At 51.2% G+C, this 20,855-nt stretch overlaps 9 protein-coding genes across 9 annotated transcripts; 8 read left to right on the plus strand and 1 right to left on the minus strand.

The window, feature by feature from the left end:
• Window positions 1-1,109: 1,109 nt before the first annotated feature.
• PtrM4_086210 (phenyloxazoline synthase mbtB) lies at window positions 1,110-2,112 on the plus strand (the record flags this gene model as incomplete). The annotated part of the gene is made up of 3 exons (XM_066106704.1): window positions 1,110-1,149; window positions 1,200-1,419; window positions 1,473-2,112. 3 exons carry the CDS (start codon window positions 1,110-1,112, stop codon window positions 2,110-2,112), a joined length of 900 nt encoding a protein of 299 aa, XP_065963642.1.
• Window positions 2,113-2,333: 221 nt separating this feature from the next.
• On the plus strand, window positions 2,334-2,801 carry PtrM4_086220 (CaiC, Acyl-CoA synthetase (AMP-forming)-AMP-acid ligase II; the record flags this gene model as incomplete). The annotated part of the gene is made up of 1 exon (XM_066106705.1): window positions 2,334-2,801. The coding sequence occupies one exon, from the start codon at window positions 2,334-2,336 to the stop codon at window positions 2,799-2,801; it is 468 nt and encodes a 155-aa protein (XP_065963643.1).
• Window positions 2,802-2,936: 135 nt separating this feature from the next.
• Window positions 2,937-3,488, plus strand: PtrM4_086230 (Condensation domain containing protein; the record flags this gene model as incomplete). The annotated part of the gene is made up of 1 exon (XM_066106706.1): window positions 2,937-3,488. One exon carries the CDS (start codon window positions 2,937-2,939, stop codon window positions 3,486-3,488), a length of 552 nt encoding a protein of 183 aa, XP_065963644.1.
• Window positions 3,489-3,617: 129 nt separating this feature from the next.
• PtrM4_086240 (phenyloxazoline synthase mbtB) lies at window positions 3,618-4,625 on the plus strand (the record flags this gene model as incomplete). Its single annotated transcript, XM_066106707.1, has 1 exon — window positions 3,618-4,625. The coding sequence occupies one exon, from the start codon at window positions 3,618-3,620 to the stop codon at window positions 4,623-4,625; it is 1,008 nt and encodes a 335-aa protein (XP_065963645.1).
• A 205-nt stretch (window positions 4,626-4,830) lies between these two features.
• PtrM4_086250 (uncharacterized protein) lies at window positions 4,831-5,723 on the minus strand (the record flags this gene model as incomplete). Its single annotated transcript, XM_001940104.2, has 2 exons — window positions 4,831-5,639; window positions 5,702-5,723. The coding sequence occupies 2 exons, from the start codon at window positions 5,721-5,723 to the stop codon at window positions 4,831-4,833; spliced, it is 831 nt and encodes a 276-aa protein (XP_001940139.2).
• A 2,216-nt stretch (window positions 5,724-7,939) lies between these two features.
• PtrM4_086260 (t-SNARE complex subunit, syntaxin) lies at window positions 7,940-9,125 on the plus strand (the record flags this gene model as incomplete). Its single annotated transcript, XM_066106708.1, has 3 exons — window positions 7,940-8,062; window positions 8,115-8,729; window positions 8,781-9,125. The coding sequence occupies 3 exons, from the start codon at window positions 7,940-7,942 to the stop codon at window positions 9,123-9,125; spliced, it is 1,083 nt and encodes a 360-aa protein (XP_065963646.1).
• Window positions 9,126-10,334: 1,209 nt separating this feature from the next.
• Window positions 10,335-11,809, plus strand: PtrM4_086270 (Glyco-hydro-72 multi-domain protein; the record flags this gene model as incomplete). Its single annotated transcript, XM_066106709.1, has 3 exons — window positions 10,335-10,446; window positions 10,501-11,161; window positions 11,212-11,809. 3 exons carry the CDS (start codon window positions 10,335-10,337, stop codon window positions 11,807-11,809), a joined length of 1,371 nt encoding a protein of 456 aa, XP_065963647.1.
• Window positions 11,810-13,618: 1,809 nt separating this feature from the next.
• On the plus strand, window positions 13,619-16,837 carry PtrM4_086280 (uncharacterized protein; the record flags this gene model as incomplete). The annotated part of the gene is made up of 1 exon (XM_066106710.1): window positions 13,619-16,837. One exon carries the CDS (start codon window positions 13,619-13,621, stop codon window positions 16,835-16,837), a length of 3,219 nt encoding a protein of 1,072 aa, XP_065963648.1.
• A 50-nt stretch (window positions 16,838-16,887) lies between these two features.
• PtrM4_086290 (uncharacterized protein) lies at window positions 16,888-18,768 on the plus strand (the record flags this gene model as incomplete). Its single annotated transcript, XM_066106711.1, has 1 exon — window positions 16,888-18,768. One exon carries the CDS (start codon window positions 16,888-16,890, stop codon window positions 18,766-18,768), a length of 1,881 nt encoding a protein of 626 aa, XP_065963649.1.
• Between the last annotated feature and the right edge of the window lie 2,087 nt (window positions 18,769-20,855).

The raw sequence follows: 20,855 nt of genomic DNA on the forward strand, positions 1-20,855 counted from the left end.
AAAGTTTTTGATGGCCATCTTGGGAGGGCAGCACATGATATCATGGGGGAGCATTTTGAAAGATACGATAGCTGGGCTACAAGGGAACTAAAAATATCTTTGCAGACACATAGACAGAATCAAAAACCATAATTATGCAAATCCTATGCATTGAACTTCCTTTGATTTCGTTTCGCCCATCGTCCGCTTGCATCATCCGTTCAGTGCACTTTGGATGTATTTGAAGGCTCTTAAATACCGCATTATGTGAGGAATGACTACAATATGCTACGAAAAGGACCCTATGATGTTTACTTGGGAAGGCAAATTAGGGCTAGCGCCGTTAAGTTCGCACTCCTATATGTGTAGTATCAGCTCGCTCGACATTGCACCGGCTATCGTCGTAGCTCTTCCCCTCTACACCCCACACTGCCATGTCTAAGCCCCGGCCGAGATAAGTGTTCGGAAAACGGAAAGAGCGGAGATCCGGTCGTAGGTTGGCGGGGGACTGGAGACAGTGACATGCTACGCGTCGAGTTCCCTCTAAACGAGAGGCAGCGGCAGCGGCAGTACTGCGGGTTGTTTAAATTAATCTATTACTGATAGGCGTGAGGGGAGCGTATCCGCCGTTGACACTCGGATTCTGTGATTGGTATAGGAGAAACCTGGGGCATGTACGCTTGGTTCCTGTGATTAGTATATTTCGGAATTTAACTAAGAGGCGGAGGCCTTCATGACTAGAGATGTGGCTGGAGTGATATCTATACTAATGATGGACAGTCAAAGAGGTACTGCCAGGTGAAGTGTGCGCGCTCGCCTCACGAGCCATAGGGTCGTGCTGATTCATTTGAGTGTTGTTGTAAGCGGTGAAGGAGGTACTACTTGAGACACCACAACGAGAAGGGCAGCTGGGGTTTTTGCCAACTTGATTGGGGCAGTTAACCCGCCAGGCCTGCTTGTCAGAATCTGGTCCACACGTGGTGCGGGGCAGAGGGAAAAATGTGTATAAGTACCTACCTAGGTAGGTGGTTCGCGTTTGATTCCGTATCATTATCACATCTTTTTATATCCCACCATTACCACACCCCACACCCTTGCCAAGCACATACCTCAACTCTTCTCTCCAGATCATGGCGGACTACATACTCAAGAGGAAGAAGACCGGATATGGTCCTGGAACGCTCGACTCCCACCAACCACTCAACTTACAATAACCCAAGTGTTCTCCGCCCAAGTCAAGAAATCCCTTGAAGACCCTGCCGTGGATGCCCCCGATGGAACCCTGACATATACCCAATTTGACGATTATTCCACTCGTTTAGCTCTCCATCTCCGCAGCATACTCACCGACATCACCTCTGATGAGATTGTGCCCATCTGTTTCGACAAATCTACCTGGCTGGTCGTCTGCATGATGGCAGTGTCAAAAGCAGGCATGGCGTATACAACGCTTGATCCCAGTAACCCCACTGAACGGCTACACGCGTGCTTAGCCACAGTCAGTCCAAGAGTGATGTTAGTCGAGAATTCTCCGGGACGGATCTCAAGCTCGTGGCGAACGTGACCGAGATATGCAGCAGCGTCTCTGATAGCGCCGAAGATCCTGGAAAAGACAATGAAGACCCCAGCCTGCCAGTCAACCAGCCAACCGATCTCGCCTACGTGTGTTTCACCTCCGGATCGACAGGTCTACCCAAAGTAGTTCAGCACACGCACAGCGGAGCCGTCTCCAACGTCGTCCACGGCCATGGCTACGCAGCAGAGAGCCGCGTTCTGAATTTCGCCTCGCAGGCTTTCGCCGCCAGCACTGTCACGACCCTCAAGACGCTGTGCAACGGAGGTTTACTCGTGCTACCACCGGAGAAAGAGCGCATGGGTGGTATCGCAAACTTCATCACCAGAAAGGAAATCACTAGAACGGTGCTTACGCCCACGTTACTCAATCTTTTGAGCCCGGACGATGTAAAGTGCCTGAAGTTTTTGACTGTAGGCGGCGAGCCTGTGACCCAGCGACTCATCGACATCTGGGCGCCGCGACTGTCGCTCGTAGAGGCGATTGGCATGACAGAGGTGTGGGCATTGCCAACATCATCGACACAAGTGGGAAGAAGTGCAGGGCGCGCCAGTTCATGAGGGGTTGTGCGTGGATTGTTGACGTAGATGATGCGGATACGTTGGCGCCGATTGGGGAGACGGGAGAATTGCTTTTCGAGGGCCCAGGACTGTTCCAGGGATATAGGAACAACGACGAAGCAAACGCAAAGGCCTTGATCGAGGAACCGCTTGCCTGGGCGAAGAAGAGAGGGGAAAATAGACCGGTGAGGTTGTTCCGGACGGGAGACTTGGCAAAGTATATGGAGGATGGCGTCGTGCAGATCGTGGGGAGGGAGGACACGCGTGTCAAGTTGTACGGGCAGCGTTTCGAGCTTGGGGAGGTGGAAACGGCCATGTTGGATTGTCTGCCACCTGGTGTGATTGTTGCGGTGGAGATTGTGGAACCAGCGAATGGCAACGGGCCTATGCTCGTGGCCTTCATCAATGGTTTATCTGGAGACTTTTCCACCGAGGCAAAACATTTGAGAGAGCGACTTGCGACCAAAGCTCCGGATTACATGGTACCACGCGGACTGGTGGAGCTCGAGAATCGACCATTGAACGCGTCTGGAAAACTGGATCGGAAGCTATTGCGTCAAAGAGCTGCTGCGATGCCATTGATTGAGCTGGTGAAGCATACTGGCTCTTTGGAAAAGGCTGTGCCAGAGACACCAGAGGAAAAGGCTATGCAACAGCTTTGGGCCACCGTGCTCGGCATTCCTACGTAGTGTATTGGGCTGCAGGATGATTTCTTCTACCTTGGTGGAGATTCTCTTCAGTGCATCAAGCTCATTGCAGAAGCACGGAAGGGTGATGTTGGTATATCTATCGAAGATATCTTGCAGCACAGGACTCTCCAAGCCATGAATGCAGTGGCAAGTTTCGGAGTGAATGACCAGTCGAACAAGCCAGGGAGTGAAGTTTCAACCTATACGATAGGTACAATCGCCTCCACTTTCCCCCAAGACGATGTTGAGGAGATCGCTTTAGCGACAGATTGGCAGGCTTGGTGTATCGGCCAGGGTCTGCTCAAGCCCCATGGCTGGCATGATTACATGGTTTTCAAGTTCAAGAAGCCGCTGGACACTGACAAGCTGCGAAACGCCTGCCAGCAACTCGTCGAAAGACACGCCATCCTACGGACGATCTTCTCTGTCAAGGAAAGACAAGCCTTCCAGGTCATTTTAAAATCCAAGGCTTACCCATTCCAATTCGCTGTCAAGGATTCAGTGGACGGCAAGGATATGGATCAGGATGTCGAAGAGACCATCCAGCAAGACATGAAGCGCCACACGCAACTTGGCGACCCTCTGGTAGCATTCACGCTAGTCAAAGACGCCACAGACAGCATGCACCAACTGATCCTTCGGATCTCTCACGCTCAGTACGATGCACTCAGTCTCGACAAGCTGTAGCGATCACTCGAAGCTTTGTATTAAGAAAGGCCATTGGAGGTCATCCCATTCACCAAGTTCTACGCCGAAGCATCCCTGGCGAGTACCAATTCCGAATCCCACTGGAAAGAAGCCCTGACCAATAGCTCAATGAGCCAGTTGAGGACCCACACCCGCCCCAGCGTGAGCTGCCCCATCAACAGCGTCGTCAAAGCCTCCATTCCATTAGTAGACCTGAACGCCTCTGGTTTCACGACCGCAACCGCCGTGTTCGCCGCATGGTCTATAGTCTTGTCGAAACTCACAGGTCAGGACTCCGTTGTATTTGGTTACATCATCTCTGGACGACACCTGCCCATGGCCAAGATCTCAGAGGTTCTGGGCCCATGCATGAATGTCCTGTCTTTGCACGCCAACGTCTCGTCGACTGGGCAAACCGCTTCACTTCTCAGCTCGATCCAGAGCAGCTACCTCAAGTCGCTCCAGCATGGCAACCTGGGACACCACCGCATCATAGAGAAGTGTACCAACTGGCCTCGGTGGACGCACTTCTCTTCCATAGTTAACCATCTCAGTTTCGCGTTTGTTGATCCTCCATTCTCTGAACACGGGGGGTGCGACTTCAATGTTCATGAGCCGGAGCATGACAAGGCTGATATTTGGCTGCAAACCTTCGCTCAGGCTGATGAGTTGGAGGTTGAATTGAGATATTCGGCTGAGACTTTCTGCAAAGACTGGGTCAAGACGGTGCTGGACTACTTTACCACGGTATACCAGCAGCTTCCTGATGTATTGGAACGCCAGATCTCAGAGACCCTCCCGAAGACCAGTGTGACAGTGCCCCAAGATGTTCCAGTCGACTGTCTACAGCAGATGAAAGTGGACTCGCCGCCACTGCCAGAGTATCCCAAGGCTTTGGAAGAGATAGTCTTGTCGTCCTGGGAGTCGGTGCTAGGAGCTGACTTCAAGTCACATCCTGGATTCACGCATCAGACGCCGTTTTATGAGATCTGGGGCAATGGAATCGCCGCTGCTGCGTTGGCTTCTGAATACTCAAAGAGGGGGTATTCTGTCAGTAGTGAAGAGGTGCTAGATTTCCCATCTGTTGGAGAAACTGTTGCTCATCTGTTGACACGTACGAAGAGCGAGAGCCCATGAACCTTTTCAGCAAATGTCTTAGTATAACGGCAGACTTCTCAAACTCTTGCTTGAGGGACAAGGCCAATACATAGTATTCAATTCCGACACAAACCACAGCTGTTTCCGCAGCCTCTCCAGGTCAATAAAGTCTGAAACCATTACTAGAGAGTTAAAATGCAGTATCTTGTTCTTTCCCGCATTCCACGTGTCTTCATTGCCGAACCTATGCATCCATACTTGCTAGTACACCCGCAATTACAGCTTCTTCAATCTGGCTAAGCATATTGACAACATTCTCCCTGAAATTAGTCCTACCCCATTCTACAATACCGGCCAATGCTTGCGCAAATTTTATTGCATCCTCGCGTCGCGTCGTGCGCCATGCTCGATAACACGTCATATGGTATTCATCACCAACCCGATAGTGTACCCATATCTCGTGCAGGGGCCCTTCTGTTGTCAGAGAAAACAGAATCGTAGACATGCTGACATCTTCCCCCTGATCCGTGCCTGAATTGTCTCGGTTGTATTGGGACATGATTCGCGTAACAATGCTTTGAAAATCTCCAAAGATGTTAAGAGCGCAAGCCCCATCAACCGCGGCCTGATTTTGCGCCCCGAGCATGTTCCCACCTACGGCGCCACCTTTATTCTCCACTACTAGGAAAGGGAAGCGGAGGCCAATCTGCGATTGGTATGGCTCGCTTAGGACGCAGGATACGTTTTGCAACATTGTTAAGACAGTTCTTTGCATGCGAGTGAAGGATATGTGCGCCAGACCGAGGGTGATGTCTGGCTTAAGTGTTGTGAGGCCATTTGGACTCTCAGAGGAGACGTCGCTTCGAGTGGTGGATGGCATGCTAAATACGGGTGTTTTCGGAAGAATTGAGGGGGTTGACTGAGCCTGAAAGGTGAGTGGGTTGGTATCAGCAGGATCTGAGCGTTGCGACACGCCTTGTTGAGCCAAGGCCAGGGTGCGGGGAATGAAGTCTTGTGGTGATGGTGCGGTTGGTTTAAGTTCTGATAGCCATGCTATCACATAGCAAAATCAGTGTCTGCTTAAGATTTATAAAGGGTTGAAGCCGCAGACTCACGTTTCTCAGATGCAGAAAACATCAAAGCCTCTGGTCCAGGTTCGCTCAGTGGCTCTAGCAAGTCCGAAGCCAGATGACTTCTCCAGGCACACCTTTTGGCCAATGTTCTCGACCGCTCGCAATACTGTCTCGCCAGCTATTCAACTGATTGCTGCTGACCGACTGCCCCTCTTTCTCCACCAACTATGCACCTAAGCTGTTCCTCAACAGCGTTAGGAGCTTCAGGGAAGTGGTCGACAAACAAATTCGCATCCGCCATATTCATTGCCCGATATTCCAGACTGCTTGCTTCCTTGACCGGGCTTGAAAAGCGCCGCTCAACTAGCCTAGCCATCCTTCGGTGGCTATCCCTGGACGTGACGCTGGGTGTTGGCGATGGAGGCATCGCAAGCTCTTCGCAGCTTTCACACGTATCAACCCATTTCTGGATAGATTGAGCACAATCAGCTGCCCAGTCTTCTAATGACCTGGACTCGGTGATGGCGGCGCATTCGATTTGCATCACTTGTCACCTCAACTACAACACCACTCGCAAGTGCAAAAGGTCTGCTTTCGTTGAAGCAAGTCACGTGAAATCTGACCTTGAATACGAGCCACAACCGAGGTAGTCAGGGGCTATCTATTGTAGTGGTGGTGGTATAGTAGTTGATGGACTGTCAGCTTTGATGTTCCTCGCATATAGGACGCTAGAAAGACGCTAGCAGGGGTAGCGCTAGGTACGTGAACAGCGAGTGTGAGGAATACCAGAACACGGCACTCCAAAACAAAAAGAACAACTCCTCATGAATATACCCCAAGTATCTCAATGAGTCCCTGAAATATGTTATCAGATTAGGCCAAGACCACCAGTATTCTTCAACAAAATACGTTGGGTGATGATGTCCCTCACATTCCACGAAGACGCCAAAGACATTATCAGAACATTCGAGACATGCTTCTCTCGGGCTGGCACTGTAGTCTTTAACAAGACCAAGGCAAGTCAAGAGACAGTGTTGTTCAGCCAATTCAAACGCGTTGCTAAGCAGACCTACGATATACACACCACCCATGTCATGCAAGAGCCTGCGATCAGTTTGTCTAAAGGCCTAAACCCACTTCATCAGCAGCGCGATGAGAGTTACGTTAACTTGGAAGAACAATCACAAACCTTGATATCCGCGGTTGAACGACACCATGTTCCGGCTGTGACGATCCAAGCTCGGAAATTTAATCATGGTACCAGCTTCTCGTATCTTTCTTTTTTCTTTTTCGCCCGTCCCTCGTTGGTTTCTGCACGTTTCAGTGTGTCGTAATTGCCGGTTTCGAGAGGCTTGCAGACTGATGTCATTGTTTTGTCTTTGCCATGCCACATGTGTTTCATAGTGTATTCTTCTTGTTTCAGTAGTCTACCTTTCTATGCGCACCCCGGACACTCTGTGTTGATCGTTCTTGTAGACATGTAGTTGAGCAACGCGAATGAATCAAAACTCAGTTGAGGTTGTGACAGCTTGCCCAACAGAGCCGAGCTGGGTCTTGCGTATTGTGATGATTCACAGTAGTGTTGAGAGGTGTCCGTGCGAATGGGCGGTGAATAACGCAGAGCATAGTAACAGTTGCAAAGTCACGATATACACTCCCGTAGACTAAGACGGGTACTATTCCAGCATTACGTCATGCTGTGAAAGTAGGATCGATAAGAGGCTTCGGGTATGTTTGTTTGGGCGACGACTTCGGCTTACTTGCACGTACGAGTTAGACTTGGCTTTGAATGCGTGTTGAAGACGGCAAACGGTACAATCACGAGGCCGACAATTGTGTTGCCTTGCGATGGCTATGTGTCGTGGCACATGACGGTCGCACTGCCTCGCGGAAGCGCTCGCTACGGCGACGATGATGTACATGTCGGATCATTAGGCGGACGATGACTAAGGCGTAAGCTCCGCCCCCGTCCCATTGGTGACGTGCAGGCGGGCGGCTGAGAGAAGGGTTCATGGCCATTTAATTTCCCAGTTGTCCCATCAAAACAAGTTTGCGCACTGCATTTACTAATTACCCCAAATCTTCGTTTCCTTGTCGCATTGCCAGCCGAGCTTCGTGAAGAAAGTTTGCGGAGTTGACTCTTGTTTTGGTCCCTCATTTCACGCGCTCGCATCCCCCAGGCCTTGTTTCCGTAGCTTCCGCGGCTGATCTTAAGCTCCACTGCGGCATCCCGAAACCTTCGCTCCGTCACTGTCAATTCCCGCCAGCAAAACACTCGCCATGTCGCAAGGTTACCAGCAATACAGCGGAAATCCCTATGGGCAGGCTGAGGAAGGATATGCCGGTCAAGCAAACCCATATGGCGGCACCGGCTATGGATCGTCGAACCCGTATGGCGGAGGAGTAAGCGACTGTGAGGGCACGACATAATTCATGGAGCTGACGCGCAATCTAGCAAGACGAGTCGCAACTGAACCCTCCTGCCCCAATGCAGCGCCATGGCGACTCAAACTATTCGCAGCCGTCGCAATACTCAGTAAACCCCGCGCAAAACGTGCCACATACCGACGTGCCCATGAGCGACTTACCTGGCCATGGACAAGCCGGCATGGAAGCGCCTGGGCCGAAGCCTTTGACCAGAGAAGATTTCTTTGCGCGCATCGAAGGCGTCAAACAGCGCATTGGCCTGCTTACCTCGGATATCCAAGCCATCGCGAACGTGCATCAGCGCATGCTGTCATCGCCCGACAACCGATCTACCGCCGAACTCGAGGCCATCGTGACCAACACGCAGATCAGGAATACGCAAATCAAGGACGAGATCAAGTTTTTGGAGAGAGATGCCGTGCGCGACTCCAATGACCGGACCAAACGGACACAGGTCGAGGCGCTGAAGCGGACGTTCAAGGCCCAGCTGGAGGACTTCCAGAAAGAGGAGGCCGACTACTCTAAGCGGTACCGTGAGGCGGTTGGAAGGCAGTACCGCATTATCAACCCGGATGCGACAGACGAGGAGGTCAACGAGATTGCCAACTCTGACTTGGGCGATGAGGGCATCTTTACTCAAGCTGTAAGTCTAGCACGATGCGCACCCGGAATGGACACAACTAACAATCAACAGCTCAAGTCGAACCGCAGTGGCCAAGCATCCAGTGTACTTGGCGCCGTGCGCGCACGCCACAACGATATCCAGCGCATCGAAAAGACGATGAGCGAGCTTGCGCTCCTCTTCACCCAGCTGAACGAGCAGGTCGTCTACCAAGAGGCGCAAATAACGCAAGCTGAGGAGCAGACTGTGCAAGTCAAGGACGACACGGAAAACGCCAACAAGCAGCTGGACCAAGGTATCAAGTCTGCGAGGCGTGCACGAAAGCTCAAGTGGTACATCCTCTTGACCGTCATCTTGATTCTGTGCGTCATCGCGTTAGTCCTTGGATTGTACTTTGGATTGAAGAATAAGAAATAAACGAAGAAATGTGTTGGGAGGATGAGATGCCGGGCAGGGCGGCTGCGATACGAGGACTATGACGGAGGATTCGATAACCCATTCGCTTCTTTGGGAGGGCAAAGCTTTCTCAGTTTTCCATTTACGAGATACTTAATCTGGGGCTGCACAAACGCAGCGCCCATGTGCATACTGGGGGTTTGGCAATAACTATGACGCCCGCTAATTAATCATGGCAAAATGCCATATTGTTTGTATGAGGAAGTTATTTGAGGAGCTTGAATGAGAGACTGGATTTCATCATGGTGAGATCAATATTCGTGAAGCTTGCTAGAAACACGACGGCTTGTTCCCAACATATCTATTCTCGCAAACACTAGCAGGAATCTAGAAACGGCGCTGGTCGGGATGAGCTGGTGGTGTGGCTAGGTGACGGCTGAACCAATAAACCTGACAACGAACAATAAACGGACCGGCAGGCATTGAGGCAGTGTCTGAGTGGGCGGCCGGTCAGTTTCACAGCAACCCCACAGTCGCAGCTGGACCAGCGGCGAGCAGGCTTTCGATGGGATGTTGTCATGGTCCAGGACTTAATCTTGGAGAGTGGGTGACGGTTGCCCACCCGTAATCTCGGAGGCGCGTCTCGCAGTCTCAAGCAGGAAAGGGAGCATGTTCGTAATACAGATCGTCATGTGCAGCGTCAAACGAGACAAAGATTGACGGCCGACGCGTGTTTCACAAGGCAAGAGTCGGTGCATCTAAGCATCAGTCGCCACGGCTCAGGAAATCCTTGGTTGAGCTTGCCGGCCATGTTAGCCCGCTTGAGTGGGTCTTGGCGCCTTGTTCAGGGGTTGGCGTTTTGCGCCTTGTGAAGCAACCGGGGTAGGCGCCAATGACAGGCGGCAGATGCATTCCACTAAAATTGGACGCGTCGCCTCCCTCCGCATGCCCACCTGCTTTAACCTGGCTGCCAGTCCACCCTTCTCCTTGGAACCAAACTTCTCTCTTGCTCTTCACTTGGATTCAAGAGTCGCTACTTCTTGCGAAGCTACTTGTTTAATCGCAACTTCACTACACTCGTTTAATCAGGAGTTGCTATTCACTTTGTCTACGCCTTCTCGATACCCTCGCTTGCACACTACTATTTCAACGTGATTACCCGTTGGTAGCCTCTTGTATCAAGACAGTCGCTCAACCGTAATTATCATCAACTCGAACACACGACCCATGATGAAGACCTTTGCCATTGCCGTCGCCCTTGTGGCCTCTGCAGTCGCCAGCCCCGCCGAGAAGGTCCAGAAGCGTGCCTCGTCCATTACGCCAGTCACCGTCAAGGGAAATGGTGCGTAAACAGGCATTGCATACTTCCATCCGCCCAATTGCTAACTTGACTCAGCTTTCTTTGCTGGCAACGAGCGTTTCTACATCCGTGGTGTAGACTACCAGCCCGGTGGCGCATCTGACGCAAAGGACCCCATTGCCGATGAAGCTGGATGCAAGCGTGACATTGCTGAGTTCAAGAAGCTTGGAATCAACACTGTCCGTATCTACACTGTCGACAACAGCGCCAACCACGACACTTGCATGGGTCTCCTTGCCGATGCTGGTATCTACCTTGCGCTCGACCTCAACACTCCCAAGTACTCCATCAACCGCGCCGAGCCCCAGAAGTCGTACAATAAGGTGTACCTGCAGAGCATCTTCGCTACTGTCGAGATGTTCGCAAAGTACGATAACACCCTGTTGTTCTTCTCTGCCAACGAGGTCATCAACGACGACAAGACCACAAACTGCGCTCCCTATGTCAAGGCTGTCACTCGTGACATCAAGTCTTACATGAACGCTCGTGGTCTCCGCAAGATCCCCGTTGGTTACTCCGCCGCTGACGTCGAGTCCAACCGCTACGAAATGGCCGACTACATGAACTGCGGTGACGATGCTGCTCGCAGCGACTTCTTCGCTTTCAACGACTACTCCTACTGTGACCCCTCGTCCTACACCATCTCCGGTTGGGACCAGAAGGTAGCCAAGTTCTCCAACTACAGCATCCCGATTTTGTAAGTTCCACATGAACTACAGTACATTTTCCCTTTCTAACCCTGCCTAGCCTGTCCGAATACGGCTGCAACAAGAACACCCGCAAGTTCTCCGAAGTCGCCTCCCTCTACAGCACCAACATGACTGGCGTCTACTCCGGCGGTCTCGTCTACGAGTACTCCCAGGAAGACTCCAACTACGGTCTCGTCGACATCAAGGGCGACAGCGTCTCTGAGCGCGACGACTTCAAGGCCCTCATGTCTGCTTTCGCCGGAACCAAGAACCCCAGCGGTGACGGTGGTTACAAGTCCAACGGCGCCAAGTCGCAGTGCCCCAACCAATCCAAGACGTGGGACGTGACCATGAAGGCCGACGAGCTCCCCGCTGTCCCCTCTGGCGCATCCGACCTCTTCAAGAACGGTGCTGGAAAGGGCCCTGGTCTTTCTGGTGACGGATCCCAGACTTCTGGCTCTTCCGAGACTAACCTTGCTGGTGCTGGTGACGGCGCTGTCACCTCTGGCGGTGTTGTTCCCAGCGGTGGTGCTAAGCCCACTGGCTCCTCAGGTGCTGCCGCCGGTCTTCACGCTCCCGAGTTCAGCTTTGCGCCCCTCGTTTGCGGTGCCGTTGTCCTTGTTTCCTCGCTCTTCGGCGGTGCTCTCATCTTGTAAGAGTAGTATAGTCAGATGACTTCGGCGGAAGATCTCGGCTTTCAACATATCTATATTACATGCTGTAGTAGTGAGATAAGGGAGGCTTTTTCGGATCGATAAGATAGGAAGCGGTTAGCTAGCAGTTTACCAGTTAGCAGCAGTTAATTCTCAACGACCCAGCGCGGGCAACGTTTTTTGTTTATCTGACATGATAGATTTTTCTTCTTCTCTCTCCGTCAGCTTCGGTATATCATCTTCTGAGTTGAAAGCAAATATCTTTTTTTTTCTTACTTGCAACCGGGCGTTTTGAATGTTTGCTTTTTGCAGTGTATGTTGTTTCGATGTGTGGGGTAATATGTTAAAACAGAAAAAAAAGAAACAATTAAAAATGAAAAATGATCAAAAAAAGATTACGCTGGTTTGTCATGTTGTGTTGTGTTATGCTGTGCTGTGCGGTGTTTGTTGCTTGCGGAAGTGATGCAGGCTGTTTGTGGTCACGTGAGCTCCGTAGGCCGTAGACTCAGGTGCAGTGCAGCAGCTCCAGTTCAGACGACCGGCGTATATTAATCCCCCCCCTCTTTATTCCTCCCCCTCTTCTTCTTCTTTTTCATCCACATACTCCTATTCTAAAACTAAAAATTCAAAAACACCTTTTCAAACAGTGCATGTGCTTGTCTTTCTTCTTAAACTTTTCCCTTAGTTTCCATGACTTTTTCCGACTTTCTCAAAAATACCATTACACGGTAGAATGGTGGTTTTGTGCTGTCTTTTCTAAAACACCGATAGGTACGACCTATGGGGTGTGTGTGTTGTTTTGTGTTGTGGTGTCTTTCTAAAATATGGAGATCGACCGGAATGAGTGTTCTGTCTTTTTCTTAAAAAACCCTCCCCCCCCCCCAATCGATGGTATGGTACTGGGTGGTTTGCTGTCCGTCTTTCTTAAAATATATCATTACTGCCTTATGGCTTTTCTGTTTTTACAAAAACTCTATACTCTTCCGCGCTGGGGGAAGTGAGGCTGTGTTAAATATGGCGCACATATTCTTCATGGCTCTGGTGTGTTCCTAAAACTCTAGTACGAGGAGTTCATGCTCTTCCACCGTCTTTTGAAAATCCTATATTCCTCCTCTCTTCTCCTGCCGAAACTTGCGGAAAACTACGAAAATATTTAAAAATGTACTTGGCCGACAACATGAGTGGTTGCGCGGCTGGAATACAGTTTACGACATGCATGTGTCTTCTTTACTCCTCGCTCTATTGTTTGAATTTGTCGGCATACACACGGTGTGTCGCCTAATAAGGCCCAATGTACCGCCTCGATCCTACTTCGGCCCAACTCGGACCCAACGCTATGTATACCTTCGTAGCCCCCACATTCGTAGAATCATCAGACACCAGAATACCAATACACAAGATTACCTTAGCTACTGTTATTCACCGTACGATCGTACAAGGCCTTCCAACACTGATCAGTGATTGCACGGCAGTCACAGACAGTTAGGTTAAGAAGAGATAGATTCTTTACCCGCGCGTTCCCTAGATTGCCTATATCAGCAAGGCGGAGTTATCTATGCTAAGCTCACTGTTAGCTATATCAGGCGTCGTTCGTGGCTAGCGACCGACCGTTACAGCCGTATCAGAAGCGTTCCAAGACGCCGTCTATACACGCGCCAACCGACCGGTTGAGATTTGACCCGTGTACAACCCACGACCACCGACGCATCTCTAGCGAACGCAGCTAGCGCAACAAGCGTCAACAAGAACACAATAGCAGGAGAGAGAACATCATCGGAAAGAGCACCGGTAGCCAGGACACCGGCAGTAGGAATGGCGAGCAGTAGTAGAAGAGTGGTACCCACACTAGAGGCGCTACTAGGGACCACAAACATAAAACCAAGAGAATGGCATCACATCGATCCAGAGATTTGGGAGGACAACGTTGAAGCTCCAGACGATGAGGTAGGGATTACTACAGCAACAACGTACATTGCGCGTGCGATTGCGGACTATACAGATCGACCAACAGCAGATGAAGAACTCTTTTGGGAGTTCCGTCAGGACTTTGAAGGATGGACAGAGGCAATGTTCCTACGTGCCCAGCCAATATACACAAAGGAACTAAAGCGGATCCTCCGCTTTAAGGGAGTGTATACTGGCCGTATTAATATGGCACCTAGTGAGTCTCTAGCTAGGTTATTACGCATGGAGGAGTACCTAGAATGGCCTCAGGACGTATTCCAGTCGGCTGTGTTTGACACACGATCAGCTGCGCACATGTTGCAAGAGCGGGCACTACGGCAACAACGCAGTGAAGGATCAGTACAGTCCACAGACAGGAGATTATCAAGCCAGGCCCAGAGCCGAACCCAAACGCCTGTAAGGACAAGAGGCCGAGACGTAGACAGTCGGCAAACCCGCGATCAAGACCAGACCCACGCCCGTGTGCAAGGACGACAGGAGACCGTTGAGGAAGAACAACAGATTCAGGACCAGCTAGCAAAAACGATTGAGAAAGCCCAAAACCAACCAATCCGAAGCCAGCCTGTAGAGACAACTGAATCCGCACCGCAGCCAGCCTATCAGCGCGTCCAAAGTCAGCAACCTCCCCTCACCTACAACAACTTCGACCGATTCCGCGAGTATACACCAGCATACCCGCAACGTCCGAAGGGACCGAGCGTTCCCCCAATTGTGCCCTCTGGTGAAACAGACCCGTACAAGGCAGTTCCACCAATCGAGTTTAGCAATGAGAAACTAGATCCTAAGACGATCAATGTCTTCGTGAAAATGTGGGACCGAGACAAAAAGTATACGGGAAAGCCGTACGACCTCCTAGACGATAAATTGAAAATCTTCTACAGCATCTGTTATCACGCAGACATCGAGCCAGGGCAGTTCCATGCAGTCTTTCCACGGATTCTCGACGGCCGCGCAGAGGAGTATTACCTCCACTTCGTCGATCAGCGGATGGATACGTTCTTGACTGCCTACACAAAGCTCAAGAACCACTTCGACACAGACGTCAACCACGGCCATTACTACGCGGACTGGACGACGACATCGTTTGTCAAAGTCCGCAGGGAGAACCCCGAAAAGAACCTCCACGAGGTCCTTGACATCATGCTGGACAAGCTCCAATTGTGTCAAAGAGCACTTGGACAGCAGTACATGGGAGAATACGCGCTCCGAACGACTGTAATCACAGCATGCCGAGGCGTGAAGGAGCTCGAGATGGCACTCTACAAGCCGTCTCTAGAATGCGAGGTTCTGTTTGGAGATCTGCGATCGTCAATCGAAAACTCACTCGCCATGACCGTCTCCGTCAACTTCACTGAGGCGGATACGGATAGCCAGTACTACTTGGATCGTCGGTACAACAACAACAGCTCTGGAAGATTGCGAGGGAATTACAACCCTCGCGGTGGACGCAGCGGATTCACCCGCGGACGCGGTGGGCTTCAGCACCGCTCTGGAGTCAACACACAAATCGACAAGAAATGTTACGTCTGCGGCAAGACAGGCTGTTGGTCCACAAACCACACGCTTGAAGAAAGAAAACGCTCAAAAGCGCAGTACATCACACACTGCGCGATTACGGGAGAGCAAATGGAGTTTAGCACATTTCTCGTCGCGTACGAGGGGGAAGAAGTCGACCAGTTCTTCCTAGAGGAGCAAGACGAAGATGATGAGGACCAAAGATTGGCAGTTAAGTACCTCACAGATCAGGCCTTTTTGCACCACGTGACTGGAGAAGACGTCTACAGGTGCAAGGAGCCTATTACGCCCGCAACGCAGTTCCTTATCGAGGATCGATACTCGCGAATCACGTACCAAGGCATTCTTCCTGACACTGGTGCCTCAAATGTATCGACAGCCGGAAAGGAGCAGTTCTGGGCGCTCCAAACTGAGGACCCCACCGTAACTCTAGATACGTCTACTGCTGGAAACGCATCTGTGCAATTTGGCAAAGGAAGCGTCACTACTTCGATTGGAACCGCACATGTATCGACACAGATTGGAAAGATCAAATTTGAGGTCTTGAACGCACCCACCCCGTTTCTCCTCTGTCTGAAAGACATGGACCGGCTCCACGTGTACTTCAACAATACTACGGACCAGCTGGTACAAGGAAAAGCTACCTTTCCAGTGATTCGCAAATGGGGACACCCGTGGTTCCACCTAAGCAAGGCAGAGCGCGCGCGCGTATTCCTTACGGAGACTGAGCTCCGACGCTTACACCGGAGGTTCGGGCATCCAGCCGTCGAACGGCTGATACGATTGCTCAAACGCGCAGGACACGAGGACGTGGATGAACGGCTGCTCCGAGAGATCCAAACGTTCTGCCATCACTGCCAAGCGCATGATCCAGCGCCGCGCCGATTCAAGTTTAGGCTGAAAGATGATCGGGAATTCAACTTCGAGATCCTCGTAGATGTGATGTATCTGAGTGGGAAACCAGTGCTTCACGTGATCGATTCGGCTACAACATTCAACGGCGCGCGATTTCTACCGTCTATGAGCGCGAAAGACACCTGGGAAGCACTCCGCCTGCTCTGGATTGATACATACCAAGGGCCGCCAGATATCGTCACCCACGACGCCGGCACCAACTTCGCGTCAGTCGAATTCAGATCAGAGGCGAAGATCATGGGAATCACATGTAAACAAGTGCCAACCAAGGCCCATTGGTCTATCGGCAAGGTAGAAAGATACCACGCACCGCTCAGACGCGCGTACGAGATCCTGAGGACAGAGCTTGACACTGGCACCAGCGACGCCGCAGTGTTGCAGATGGCAGTCAAGGCCGTCAACGACACCGCAGGCCCAGACGGGCTCGTACCCACGCTGCTCGTCTTCGGTGCATACCCCCGGATATCCATGGATTCACCACCATCTCCCTCGATAACCCATCGCGCGGAGGCAATCCAGAAAGCGATGAGGGCGCTGCGGAAGGCCTCAGCGGAACATGCGGTGAGCAACGCACTTGGTACCAGGAATGGGCCTACTACAGACGGGTACTGTCACTGCCTCTTCAGAGTGAGGTGATGGTATGGCGCGAGAAGAATGGATGGCAAGGGCCGTATAGAGTCATCGATATGAAGGACCACGATGTTACTGTAGACATGATCAACGGCCCAACGACGTTCCGATCCACTGTCGTAAAACCGTACTATCGCGATCTGACTACAGCGATAGACGGCGCAGATCAAGGCACAGGTGGATCTCCGACCACAGACGAAGCGATTGCTGATGAACCGCCACTACCGGTACCACCGGCGGAAGCCAACCAAGCGGCTCAGCCGCGCAAGCGGGGCCGCCCACCTGGATCAAAGAACAAGCCCAAGGTGCAGTACCTGTCGAAGAAGGAGGAGGACGATTACGCCCTGGCCGTCAAGCTACGCAATGACGGCGTGATTAACGTCCCGGGCGCTCCATTCGAAGCATCCGATCAGAAGGAGATCGACGACCTCGTCGGCCGTGGAGTATTCAGTTTTGAGCTGTTTGATCCAACTCTACACGGCGGGTATCGTATCTTCAAATCGCGCATGGTCCGCGAAGTCAAAGGCAAGACCATGGTCCCGTACGAGAAATCACGCCTCGTTGTTCAAGGTTACAATGACGAGGGCAAACACGAGATCCTGACGCAGTCGCCAACCATCCAACGAGCCAGCCAACGCCTGATTCTAGCCCTAGCGCCTGCATTACTCGATGAGGGCATGGTTGTGGAACTACGAGATATCACGCAAGCGTACCCACAGGCACAAACAGAGCTATTCCGCACGGTTTTAGCGCACCTCCCAAAGGAGCTTATAACAAAGTATCCCAAGGGAACAATTATTCGCGTAATCAAGCCACTCTATGGAATCGCGGAAGCAGGAGTCCACTGGTTTGCTACGTACCAAGGACACCACTGCAAGGAGCTCGACATGGCTACATCAACGTATGACCCGTGCCTCCTGATCACGAACGGGAGACGGGAAGCGTTTGGAATAGTGGGCCTGCAGACAGACGATACTCTCGCGATTGGGACGCCTGCATTCTCTGGTGCAGAAGACGCTGCGCTCCAGAAAGCCAATTTTCGAGCTAAGCCCAAGGAGAGACTGTCCAAAGAAGTATCACTCGAGTTCAACGGATGTACTCTAACGTTGCGCGGAGACACGATTCTACTTACGCAGAAGGGACAAGGTGCCAAGATCGAAATCATTGATCCGAAGGCAGCAAACCGAGCACAGAAGTACATGGAGCAGCGCGCGCGTGGCGCGTACATTGCGTCGATATGCCAACCTGAAGCATCGTTCGATCTTTCCGCGGCTGCGCAAATACAACAACCTAAGGACACAGAATACGTGAAGCTTAACCGCCGGCTGCAGTGGCAATCTGAGAGCATACAACGAGGCCTGCGATACGTCCCTCTCGACCTCGCTACAGCAAAGCTGGTAGTGTTCACAGACGGATCCTTCGCGAACAACCAAGACCTTAGCTCACAGCTAGGGTACCTACTTATCCTTGCGAATGAGTCGAGTCGACAAGACAGCACGTTTGATATTCGTGGTAACGTAATCCATTGGAGTTCGACCAAATGCAAACGCGTTACCCGGAGCGTTCTTGCCTCAGAAACGTACGGCATGGTTAGCGGTGTCGACATCGCTATCGCTATCCTAACAACCCTCAAGATAATTACAGGACGCCTAGGTCTACCACCGATCCCACTTATTGTGTGTACGGATTCATACTCCTTGTATGAATGCCTCGTCAAACTCGGAACAACTGCTGAGAAGCGACTGATGATCGACATCATGGCGCTTCGGCAGTCATACGAGCGTCGCGAGATCACTGAGATCCGCTGGATCAACGGAGAGGACAACCCCGCGGACGCATTCACGAAAGCAACACCAAATCGCGCGTTAGAACGTTTCATCGAAAGCAACAAGCTGTCAATCCGAGTAGAGGGATCTGTGCAGCGACCTACGGAGTAGGCACATATGCCTATTTGGAATCCCTCTCATTGTGCCCTTTTTAGAAGACCCGTTTTTCCTTACATCAGTCGTTACAATAAGAAAAGATTGCCAGTGTCGGCATACACACGGTGTGTCGCCTAATAAGGCCCAATGTACCGCCTCGATCCTACTTCGGCCCAACTCGGACCCAACGCTATGTATACCTTCGTAGCCCCCACATTCGTAGAATCATCATACATGTTGAGAAAGAATGACTCTCTCAGTCATGGCATGTAAGTGTGTCAATTGCTAACTATACAAAGCTCGGCTAATATAGAGCGGTGTGGGTCATGTGACTTAGCGTCCTCGTGACAGGTGACCGGAATATTCTCAACACTCCCCCATAAGCCGATCAGCTGTACCCACTACTTTGTATAGGTCTTGCAGTCGAAGCTTCTTCTCCCTTTATATGCTTCCACTGAACGCCTTGCATGCACTTTCCAACACTCCCCAGAAGTGCCTTGTCAACAAGAATGAAACCTCCCTGTCACCCTATAGTGGCCGTTACGTTGCGAGTCCCTCAAGTAAAGTGAGGTATCGGCCGAGTGAAGAGTTGAGGAAAGAAGGTCGAGAAAGAAGGTCGAGAGAGAAGGTCGAGAAAGAAGTCGAGAAAGAAGGTCGAGAAAGAAGGTCGAGAAAGAAGGTCGAGAAAGAAGGTCGAGAGAATTTTCGCGTTTTGAAAATCAAGGTAGAATCGATATCACCAACATACCGACTCTCCCTCGACTCCTACGTGAGAGTCAGCGCTCCCTCAGCTTGGTACTCCCAGTACTCTAGCTGTGTACGCTCTCCTCTGTCCCAGCGCTCCCCCAGCTTGGTACTCCCAGTACTCTAGCTGTGTACGCTCTCCTCTATCCTAGCGCTCCCCTAGCTTAGTACTCCCAGTACTCTAGCTATGTACGCTCTCCTCTCTTGTTGTCCCCGCTCCGTTCCTCCGCTCCTGCCTCCTTGTCTGTGTCCTATTCAGGGCTCCAGACCCTAACACCCTTATTCTCCCCATCGTTATATAAGCCTTTGCTTCTTTGCGTTTATTTAACGAAATCCTTTGGAAAGAAGATAAAAATCGATCGAGAAATCGGGTGGGGGTAGGTGGGTAGCGTTCGAGAGAGTAAAAAAACTTCGAGCACCGTCAAACGGTAGGTTTTCGAGTTTAAGGAATTGAAAGTAGCTGTCGAACTGTAGCTACTAGTTTAAAAAGAAGGTCTCGAAAGGTTACTATCGATAGGCAGGCAATTCGAGTTGTTTTCGGAAGAATCGATGGTTACCGTCGGTAGGTAGGTATTCGAATCGTTGTCAAAAGGTTGGTTGAAAAGGGATAGAGCAACCATTGCTCTCTTCGACTCGCGCGTCGGAATTGGGTATAACTCGCCCAAGGTATCTTCGAGACGCTCCCAGCTTCTCCGGACGATAGTCCATTTTTCTTCGGACTTAATACCCTTCGCGGTAGCCAGGGCGACGGCCCAGTGTCTTCAGGACTTAATACCCTTCGCGGCAGCCAGGGCGACGACCCAGTGTCTTAGAATATAGAAGGCGACGACCTCCTGGGTTGTTCTGGCGTAGACACGCATATACCAGCTTGCTGCCCATATCGAAGAAACGACACTCCGGACACTCACAATGCACACGCAAGCGCGTAAGCCGGGCTCATAACCTGTTGAGAAAGAATGACTCTCTCAGTCATGGCATGTAAGTGTGTCAATTGCTAACTATACAAAGCTCGGCTAATATAGAGCGGTGTGGGTCATGTGACTTAGCGTCCTCGTGACAGGTGACCGGAATATTCTCAACAATACACCAGAATACCAATACACAAGATTACCTTAGCTACTGTTATTCACCGTACGATCGTACAAGGCCTTCCAACAGAATTAAAAATTAAATTGAAATCGCATTGCTAAGACAAAGATGTTTGGACTCTTGTTCTCAAAGTTCACTTTGAACCTCGTCATGGGTTGCTGTCTTCCAAACTCCTCTATTACGCTCATATCCTGCTCCCGCTCTTTCTCTTTTCCTCTCTCTAAAAAACAATAGCACTCAACGCATGCGTGGCCTTCTCCTTCCCCACC

This window comes from Pyrenophora tritici-repentis, chromosome 3 (genome assembly GCF_003171515.1).
Source record: "Pyrenophora tritici-repentis strain M4 chromosome 3, whole genome shotgun sequence".
Classification (NCBI taxonomy): Eukaryota; Fungi; Ascomycota; class Dothideomycetes; order Pleosporales; family Pleosporaceae; genus Pyrenophora; species Pyrenophora tritici-repentis.